Here is a 9,354-nt window from a genome sequence, read left to right as displayed (position 1 = left end):
GAGGTTGATATAAACGATACGTGAAGAATTGGGTTTTTACTCACAAAACCACAAATAGATACATTGAAAAAAGCCAAGGAACCTTTGAATACAATTGAGTGCTTTTCTAGCTTCATCCTCAACTAATTTTCATCTCTTGGGTAATTTAGAAATACTGCGAGTTCTACTGATAAGCGAGTGCAATTTCACTCAACATTGCCAGAAACACAAAGTTGTAACAGCATATACTTTTATTACAGAAAATAAAAAAAGACATTCTTTGAGTTAAGACAATGTCTATAATGTGTTAGTCTAGTCGTCATCTTTCTCTGATCCTTTGATTGTTTTACAAAAATCATTATAAAGCAAGTTTCCATGGCGATCCATCGGCGCATTGTTGAACATTTCTTCAACTTCTTCTTCCGTGAATCTAAAAAAGTTTGCTGTTAAGACACAATCAAACAACATCTTTTTTAATATCTAAAGGGTAACAAAATATTTTAAATGAACGAGGTTCGACTGTTTACTGCAAAAATGTGACAATATGAAATTACGATTGAAAACAGACTAGATGGATGAAATCACAGGCTGCTTTCACGAAAATGCAAACCAAAACACATGTTTCGAGTTTGAGACATTTTAGAAAAATCAAAAGAACATGCTTGATTTGTCGGCCACCCCCCAATCCCCCATCAATCACTAATTGTTCTAATATAATGCGCATGCTCCGAAAAACAACACGAGACTCATGTACAACCGACATTCATGTCCCGCTGTGTGCATTATAAATACGTCAAGCAAGCAACGGAATCAACGACAAAAATCTGCTCGCTTTTTTCTCGTGATTAACTTAAAGTAGAATACGTAACCATTCAGACAATATTCCAGAGTATAAAATTACAATAGCAATCAGTTGTATAAAACAATTTTTTCTTTAGAAACATTTCGATCAGTTCACAGTCTCAGATGTTTAAGCTTCGATCAAGTACGTACGGCAATAATTACTTAGATTTAAATTTCATAACAGCATCAAATTTCAAGGCAAAAATCTGTTTCGATAAAAACAATCATGCTAAAACGCTTTCTTTTTTAAAAAAACGTATATGAGGCTCAATCCCAGTTATATATTTAACAGTAGTTACGAGGAATTGTCGTTCTGACATGTTTCAATTACACTAAGAAAATTGTACGAACTTTGAGAGAACAATTGCCGAAAAATATGACTATTCTGTACCTATCTCCTGCTTGCATAAGCATGTTTCTGAGTGTTTCTTCAGGGATTTTTCCACTACCAGTTTCATCAAAGCAGCCAAAAGCATTACGTATGACATCTTCAGGATCCGTACCGTTCAATCTCTCACCAAACAATGTCAGGAAAGCAGTGAAATTCATAGGGCCGGCGGATTCACTCATCATACTTTCAAGGGCATCATCCGTGCACAGTTTTCCCAGATTGATATAGGTTTCGTTCAAGTCAGACTTGTCAATAAAACCATCTCGGCCAACATCGATCATGTTAAAGGCTTCCTTAAACTCCTGAATAGTCTGTTGGTCAAACATAGCAAAAACATTGGACGCTGCCCGAGTGGCTCTCTTTTTCGACTTACCTTTGGATTTCTTTGACGACATTTTAAGCAAAGTTTTTTAATATTATGGATTTTAGTAAAGTTGAGGTTGACAAGTACACTGTATGTGAACGAGATCTTTTCTCGACATCAAGTTTTCTTGCAAACTTTGTTCCTCCCACTGTCAAAAATGTGTCAATTTTTTTCAGCCATCTTATTGGTCAATATTTGTTCATGGGGGGCACGAATGGTCTTTCTATTGGCGAAAGCTATAAATGTTATCAATAAATTGGGATGCATCAACTGGCATTAGACAGGACCGATGCAGACATTTTGAATTTCTGCTGGATGAAAGTGGCCTTTAAAATATTTATTCTAACATTTTCATGAATCTGAGATAAACTTTTCGAATTTAGAATAAAGTTTCGATAAAAAATTCGTCATTAGCGTGAGGTTTTTCCTTGTTCCTTTCAACAGATAATGTCCATATTGCAACCGGCTAACAATAATCCAATTTGCACCACCATTGGCTATTACTATGACATTGAAATACCAAGACTGTGGTTGTAAAAAAAACATGATATAATTTTAGATACACAGGCTACTTGTTGACATTCACAACCCAAAAAAATTTGCACAGCATATCATAATGAAAAATAAGTATACTACGTTTATAGCATTACAGTACGAATTACATTGATTGAAAGAAAAAAAAAAGATAAGAGAAAATGTCACTCCTTTAGAAAATTTCGAAAACAGTATGTCATTATCTTATACATACGGTTGATCGCGGAAATTAGGTTTTAAATCAGAAAGTGATTTTCAGTTGTGAAAATTAATTTCGTATTAAAATTAACGCGCAAATCATTTCGTAAATTCCGTTAAAGTTTCATTTGTGTGAAAATCAATTTCAACGAGTCAAACTATATGAAATAAAATTTATCGTTGTTCATGTTTGCAAAGATAAAACTTCAGCAGTTCAAAAGGATAACTTGCAATAAATTGTCCACAGCCTTATTAGGCTTTTCTTTGCATTTTTTTATATGAACATTTTTTACCACAACTCAATCATCAACATATCTGCTTTCACACGACACATCATCATGATTCTTTGCTAAATATCATAATAACTCTATGCTATACATATTTCTATTAAATGACATCACGAGACTTATATACTACATGGCTGGTATCCATGAATGGTAATGGGTTTATTCAATGATCACATACAGTTTAGTCCTCATCATTAGCAGTCACGACAGAAACGAAGGCCAAAACCATTTAAGCAACAATTGTGCTTTGTAATAATTTGATAGAACTCAATGTTCATAAAAAAACTCAATGTTCACAAAAAAACTCAATGTTCATAATGAACTCAATGTTCATAATGAACTCGATGTTCATAAAAAATTCAATGTTCACAAAGAACTAAAGTTCATAAATAATTCAATGTTCACAAAGAACTCAATGTTCATAATGAACTCAATGTTCATAATGAACTCGATGTTCATAAATAATTCAATGTTCACAAAGAACTCAATGTTCATAATGAACTCAATAAGTTCATAATGAACTCGATGTTCATAAATAATTCAATGTTCATAAAGAACTCAATGTTCATATAGAACTCAATTTTCATAAAGAACACAATGTTTATATACAACTCAATGAGCACAACTTTGTACATTTGCCATGTTGACAAAAACATTCCTTGATAAACGCAACAACCCTGTTCATTACTAAACAAATATTTACTATCTGTGACGTTGACAATGAAATCACAAAACACGGTCATACCTTACATTTATTCATACAATCACTTGTTTAAACTCCAACTTTTCCAAGTTTTGTGTCAGTTTTGGGATTAGCTGTATGTGACTGCACAGCAACAATAGCCTGCGTAATGCTCGTCTGAAGTTCGCGGAGTTCAGAGACATGAAGAAGACGAAGAATTTTTGCAGCTTCATTGACAGCTGAATCTATGAATTCACACAGATAATTTTACGATGTTGTGAAGGAAGTTAAACTACTTAAGCAAAACTTATATAGTTAGCTACCAAGACAAAGACAAGCAAGTTAAAACTTAACGAAAATAAAGATCTATGAATTCACACAGATAATTTTACGATGTTGTGAAGGAAGTTAAACTAATTAAGCAAAACTTATATAGTTAGCTAGCAAGACAAAGACAAGCAAGTTAAAACTTAACGAAAATAAAGATCTATGAATTCACACAGATAATTTTACGATGTTGTAAAGGAAGTTAAACTACTTAAGCAAAACTTATATAGTTAGCTACCAAGACAAAGACAAGCAAGTTAAAACTTAACGAAAATAAAGATCTATGAATTCACACAGATAATTTTACGATGTTGTGAAGGAAGTTAAACTAATTAAGCAAAACTTATATAGTTAGCTACTCAGACAAAGACAAGCAAGTTAAAACTTAACGAAAATAAAGTTGTTGATAAAGAAACAGAAGTTTGTTTACTGAGTATTACATTAACTCTTAGAGTTTGTAGTTTTGCCACAATAACCAAACGAAAACATGAAAAAGCTATTGGTGCAGAATGAGAGAATTGGTTAGGAGAAAACAGCACAATGAATCGTACAAGATGTAAGAATGCCTTGAATAAAGCGAGATGGAAGATATAAGAATCAAAAAACAATTGTTTTCATGTTTGTAGAAGTAGCTTGTCTTAATTTGAGCATTTCTAAAGACTGCTGGTGTTGGAATTGACTGATTTTTAAACATCCTTCGTGACAGTCATCCTTAGAGAAAAGTGAGAAATAAATGTCATAGATGGGCATCTATTGTGAAAATTTGATTCTGAAGATAACTACAGCTAAGAATGTTGAAACAACAATTAACATCAACGTCAACAGTCCTTAGGACTTCACTAACCTGGACAATCTACATCTACAAACATGTAATGATACTCCTTGGTTCAAATCATTTATTGTCGACAAAGTGAAGTGAATATGATCACTTCCATTTACATGGATCAAAGATCATTGGAATAAAAAATTACATCAATCCATGAATTCATAATGTCTTGATGTGACATGACTGATGTGAAAAATCATTATTTCAAAACTACATTAAGGCCAATAAAATTTATGATATAGTTTATGGATGAAAACAACACAGTTTTGATGAATATTGCCTTACACAGAACTGAGTTGCTTTATATTATAGGAAAGTTTCTTTATACTAAAGGTTACCTCCAGTATCAAAACCAAGACTCATATTCTGTAGAAACTTTGCATTAAGATCAGATTTTTTCTACACCAAAAAAACAATAAAAAATTGAAGCAATCTTTGCAAAAGTAAATATTGACACAACATTTCTACTTCTTTTAAACAATTGTAACCTGTGATGTTGCATTAGCTTGAGATTCTGGGGTCATTTTATTTTCAATTATTGCACGGATGGCCTGAATATAAAAGCAACATAAATTCAAATAAACATTGAAATTTGAATAAATGGTAGTAATCGAAAATCGAATTTTCATACAACTGCACTAGAACAATAATCAGTTTAGTTTCCAATTACTTAATCACCTCCATCTAACAGTTTGCATTATCCCTGATAATTAACAGTTGATTGAGCCCATTTGAGAATGTTTCCTACTCTTAAATTTTTTTACAACAAACTCAAAATTCAAGTAAAAAGTTGTTGCTTAAACCTTAGTGAAAGGCAAGTTGCCAACGATAAAACTTAAATCTTAGTAAAAGGTATGTTGTCAATGATAAATCTTAAACCTTTGTAAAAGGTATGTTGTCAATGATAAATCTTAAACCTTAGTGAAAGGTATGTTGTCAATGATAAATCTTAAACCTTTGTGAAAGGCAAGTTGTCAATGATAAATCTTAAACCTTAGTGAAAAGCAAGTTGCCAACAATGCTTAAGCCTTAGTAAAGGTATGTTGTCAATGATAAATCTTAAACCTTAGTAAAAGGTATGTTGTCAATGATAAATCTTAAACCTTAGTAAAAGGCAAGTTGCCAACTTAAATCTTTGTAAAACGCAGTGCAGACCAGACTCTGATGAAGATGCTCAAATAAACAAAACACTCACTTGTAATTTTAAAAGCAGATCATCATGTTCTGGAATTTTCAACATACTTGCCAAAGATAAAATGCCAGCTTTCAAATTGGGATCATCAACTATAGATATAAAACATTAGCACATACTATTTATACCATAAAATTAACAAACATATGCAGTGTGTTAACTCTAACAGTTCAAACTACCTTGAATGTTCCATATGGAATCCTCAGTTTCAACAGAGTTATTCTTTTGGTGCTGTTTTCTGGCCTTTTGGTCCATCCACATTTCATTTATTTGTGAAGCTATAAGACCATGTCAACTTTTAAACTGTCAATACAAAACTAATAAAGCTTATAATATTTAGTCAGACTGCACAATTTGTACTGCACATCTGAAAACACAGGTGCAACATTTTGAGAAAAATAGACTATTTAAAATGAGCACAAATTTTGAATCTCAGGTATGCATTTTACAAACTTTCCAGGCTGGAATACAAGTAAAATTCAAACCTTTGTCAGCATATTCAAGTCGAATGGCATGACCTAGAAGCCAGTCAAGTACTTGCTCTTTTCTTTCAGAATTTACAGGACATTCCAAATCCGCAATATACTACATGACGTGGTTAATATTTAATAATTCAATTCATAATCAATCAAATGTAAATATGTAAAGTGAAAAAAAACCTGCTTAAATGCCAAAGGCCAATCTTTATGGTCCGTTGCCCTTAATAAAGTTCGCTCCTCGATCTTGTAAAGGCGAATTTTGATATCTTCCAACCACACAATAACCGCAGAGAACTGCTTTTGTTCTAATTTGAAATATTTGTCGAGTTATTGGGTCTTATTGTAATTTTTTGTGATGACACTTTCAAAAATCAACTACTTAAAAGTTAACACAGGAATATAAATGAAAATCCTACCATTAACATCAAAACAGTCGTGACTGTGATAGCCTAAAGCCTTTAATTTACGACTAAACATTGACAATTGTTCAAATTTAAGCGAAATAACTATATGTAATTCACCAAAATTGTTTTAAAATGTCAAAAATATAACGGAGCCCCTGGTGTGTTTGACCCGCGGGCAAAAATACACAATGGCGTTATCTAAGCATATCAAAACATATCAAACTAATGATGACATAACAACTTGAGAAGACATGATTCTCACCAAAAATTGCGCAAATCCAATGAGGATTTTGAAAACCGTAAGGCTTCAAAAGGCTTTCAGTAAAATGTTTACTGATCAATACAATCACAAAAGTGCCTTGTTCCCTGAAAAATGGTTTGATTCCCATGAGATCGCCCACATGTCGAGGCGGGAACTTCAAAAATGGTGCAAAAAACTGGGCATTCGAGCGAACACAAAGACGATTCAGATGCAGATAGATCTGGTCAACTTCCACAAAGATATTTTGTCTAAAAGTGATATTTTACAACATCCATTTCTACCTGTGCAAAATGCGGAATATTTTACACCAAACCTACAAGGGTTGTCATTATCTAGTAAAAATTCCTTCAACAATATCTGGAGAATAAATAGCTCAACAATAGAACAAACCACTGCTGGCCTTGGGCAAGTACGTCACTTTAAGGTCGTACCAAATACCAATGATTTACCTGAAGACATATTTTCTTCTCAAGATTTAGTAGGGCAAAGCCCTCCTAAAGTGAAAGGAATTCCCAGCGTAAGTAAGATTCTGCGAAATACAACTCCAAAAAGCAAACTATTTGCAATTTCTCATTGGATGAAAAAGCAGAAAGCTCTTTTAGGTGAAGATGCTTTCCAAGATAAAATGAACAATGCAAAAAGGAAGGGAACAGAGTTTCACAATTTCATCCACAAATGTTTAGCAATAGACAAATTACATTGCATTATTCCAGAAAGAATGAAAGGTTTTGTGGAAAGCACAAAAGATGTTCTTAATGACTTGACTGGCAACATTGTTAGCGAGGCAGCAATTCATCATCCATTTCTACATTATCAAGGTAAAATGGACACATTAGCACTTTACCAAGATATTCCCTGTATCGTAGAATGGAAGACAAGTCAACATCGCAAGAAGAATCTTGATGAATGTGGTGACTATCCAATACAAATGGTTGCATATGCAGGTGCTATTAATGCTACTAATAAAACAAGGGGAACATTAATTAGAAATTGTGTCTTGGTAATTGCTTATGAAGATGGTTCTCCAGCTGATGTTCATGTTTTATGTTTAAACCAGTGCAAACATTTTTGGCAGGATTGGCTTTTAAGGTTACATAAATTCCATGCAAATAACTTATATTGAAGAAATTTTGATACATTAATGTCTTTCAATAAAATATAAAAAATTTCAATATCTAAAACATTTCAATACCCAATGCTTGTAATAAATATTTTGTATTTAAATTGTTATCCTCATTACTTGAACATTCCAGCATAAATTGCCTTTTCTTTGTCTCTATATTTCCGCAGTTCTTGCTCAATTTTTACATGGTACTTTTTGACATTTACATCTATAAAAGGATTTGATCATTATGGATAAGAATGTGGTAATTAAGCAGTGATAGTAAACTTAATATACTCACCAGTTGGCTCAATCTTTTCAGCCTTTTTTATCCCTTCCAGTGCTTTATCCAAATTTCCCAAGTGAAAGTGTGCTTGCGCAGTTCGAAACCATGCTTTCAGATTATCTGGTTGAACTTCTAAAGCCTGAATTATACAATGAGACTATTGGCCATATTCTTGTGTTATAACATGTTGCATCACATGTTGTGGTTGACCAATGTCCAAGCACAGGTGAATTCATTCTAACAACTATACTGACGTAAACAATTAGATAGCTAATTGACAAGATATCTTTTACGGTCTTACCTCACTTAAAATAAGATATCTCATACCTTATTAGAATATTCTATCACTTTTTCCCATTTTCTCTCTTTCATCAAGCAAGCTTAGTGAAAATAATTATTTACAATACACAGTGTAAAAATCCATCAATAAAATAAAAACGATGTGACACCTGCTAGGTTATTATAACAACCAAACTTCATTTGATCGTGACGTAATTTCCATTCACTTGTCAAAATATGTTGCTCTCCTGTAACCGGATGCTTTTCGCCGATGCCTTTGATATACAATAAGCCATAATGATATTTTTTGATTGCAGGTTTGAAATCACCATTTCTAAACAATTCATTGCCCTCCGCTTTGTATCTTTCCGCCTGTTCTATCTTGTCTTCGTCTGTTTCTTTAGAATTTGATATATGTTTCGCATCCATTTTCTGGCGTATACAAATAAAACCATCTAAAAAATGTATAAATGAGGGTCTCCGCTGACCAAATACGTGCCCACCTCTGACCTAAAGATAACTGGGCCATAACCATTGAGTTCTATAAGACCTCAATGGCCATAACATATATTAATGTCATATATAATAACCAGAGGAATTTGAGCAATTTCATTGGTCGAGAGCTATGATCTATAAAAGGCATACGCACGGAATTGACGTCACAGAAAATTCATGTTTATAAAAAAATGGCGGACAAATTTGAAAATTTATCGCAATACCTCCCTGAATGGGAAAATAAAGACATTCACAAAGACCTCTGCCTAATTAGCAGTCATATTACAGAAAAAAGTAAATTTTACATTGTGTGTGCTTTCATGACAAATTAAAAATCTAACGAGTACATTAAAGCTGTGTATTTGATCATTGTTTTCAATACAGAGGATTATAAACTTCAGCCCCAAAATCGCAATGCAATACA

General features: G+C 32.9%; 4 protein-coding genes across 5 annotated transcripts; 1 reads left to right on the top strand and 3 right to left on the bottom strand.

The window, feature by feature from the left end:
• Positions 1-212: 212 nt before the first annotated feature.
• Positions 213-1,672, bottom strand: LOC124441832 (myosin regulatory light chain 12B-like). The gene is made up of 2 exons (XM_046992302.1): positions 1,214-1,672; positions 213-409 (listed from the first exon to the last, which is right to left on the bottom strand). Exons 1-2 carry the CDS (start codon positions 1,606-1,608, stop codon positions 292-294), a joined length of 513 nt encoding a protein of 170 aa, XP_046848258.1. The 5' UTR covers positions 1,609-1,672; the 3' UTR covers positions 213-291.
• A 221-nt stretch (positions 1,673-1,893) lies between these two features.
• Positions 1,894-6,666, bottom strand: LOC124441830 (RNA transcription, translation and transport factor protein-like). 2 transcript variants are annotated; one of them, XM_046992298.1, is made up of 9 exons: positions 6,519-6,666; positions 6,283-6,407; positions 6,109-6,208; positions 5,803-5,901; positions 5,627-5,715; positions 4,920-4,982; positions 4,770-4,830; positions 3,342-3,523; positions 1,894-2,102 (listed from the first exon to the last, which is right to left on the bottom strand). In XM_046992298.1, exons 1-8 carry the CDS (start codon positions 6,577-6,579, stop codon positions 3,369-3,371), a joined length of 753 nt encoding a protein of 250 aa, XP_046848254.1. In that variant the 5' UTR covers positions 6,580-6,666; the 3' UTR covers positions 1,894-2,102; positions 3,342-3,368. The 2 variants fall into 2 exon arrangements, with proteins under 2 accessions (XP_046848254.1, XP_046848255.1); XM_046992299.1 differs by having other exon boundaries at positions 3,347-3,523; positions 6,519-6,649.
• A 74-nt stretch (positions 6,667-6,740) lies between these two features.
• Positions 6,741-8,027, top strand: LOC124441829 (mitochondrial genome maintenance exonuclease 1-like). Its single transcript, XM_046992297.1, has one exon. It carries the CDS (start codon positions 6,758-6,760, stop codon positions 7,889-7,891), a length of 1,134 nt encoding a protein of 377 aa, XP_046848253.1. The 5' UTR covers positions 6,741-6,757; the 3' UTR covers positions 7,892-8,027.
• LOC124441831 (tetratricopeptide repeat protein 9C-like) lies at positions 7,834-8,930 on the bottom strand. Its single transcript, XM_046992301.1, has 4 exons — positions 8,606-8,930; positions 8,484-8,536; positions 8,172-8,295; positions 7,834-8,099 (listed from the first exon to the last, which is right to left on the bottom strand). Exons 1-4 carry the CDS (start codon positions 8,862-8,864, stop codon positions 8,005-8,007), a joined length of 531 nt encoding a protein of 176 aa, XP_046848257.1. The 5' UTR covers positions 8,865-8,930; the 3' UTR covers positions 7,834-8,004.
• Positions 8,931-9,354: the final 424 nt, after the last annotated feature.

The sequence above is a fragment of the Xenia sp. Carnegie-2017 genome, unplaced genomic scaffold (genome assembly GCF_021976095.1).
Source record: "Xenia sp. Carnegie-2017 unplaced genomic scaffold, XeniaSp_v1 HiC_scaffold_20, whole genome shotgun sequence".
In the NCBI taxonomy this organism is placed as follows: Eukaryota; Metazoa; Cnidaria; class Anthozoa; order Malacalcyonacea; family Xeniidae; genus Xenia; species Xenia sp. Carnegie-2017.
This window is presented reverse-complemented; position numbering and strand designations above follow the sequence as displayed.

Coding starts and splice junctions, on each gene's coding strand:
- LOC124441832 (XM_046992302.1), bottom strand. CDS start 1,608: ATGTCGTCAAAGAAATCCAAAGGTAAGTCGAAAAAGAGAGCCACTCGG. Junction 410..1,213: donor CTTATGCAAGCAGGAGATAG/GTACAGAATAGT, acceptor AAACTTTTTTAG/ATTCACGGAAGAAGAAGTTG.
- LOC124441830 (XM_046992298.1), bottom strand. CDS start 6,579: ATGTTTAGTCGTAAATTAAAGGCTTTAGGCTATCACAGTCACGACTGT. Junction 6,209..6,282: donor GGCCTTTGGCATTTAAGCAG/GTTTTTTTTCAC, acceptor CACGTCATGTAG/TATATTGCGGATTTGGAATG. Junction 5,716..5,802: donor TTCCATATGGAACATTCAAG/GTAGTTTGAACT, acceptor TTATATCTATAG/TTGATGATCCCAATTTGAAA.
- LOC124441829 (XM_046992297.1), top strand. CDS start 6,758: ATGATTCTCACCAAAAATTGCGCAAATCCAATGAGGATTTTGAAAACC.
- LOC124441831 (XM_046992301.1), bottom strand. CDS start 8,864: ATGGATGCGAAACATATATCAAATTCTAAAGAAACAGACGAAGACAAG. Junction 8,537..8,605: donor TTGTTATAATAACCTAGCAG/GTGTCACATCGT, acceptor ATTTTCACTAAG/CTTGCTTGATGAAAGAGAGA. Junction 8,296..8,483: donor TGATAGAATATTCTAATAAG/GTATGAGATATC, acceptor TGTATAATTCAG/GCTTTAGAAGTTCAACCAGA.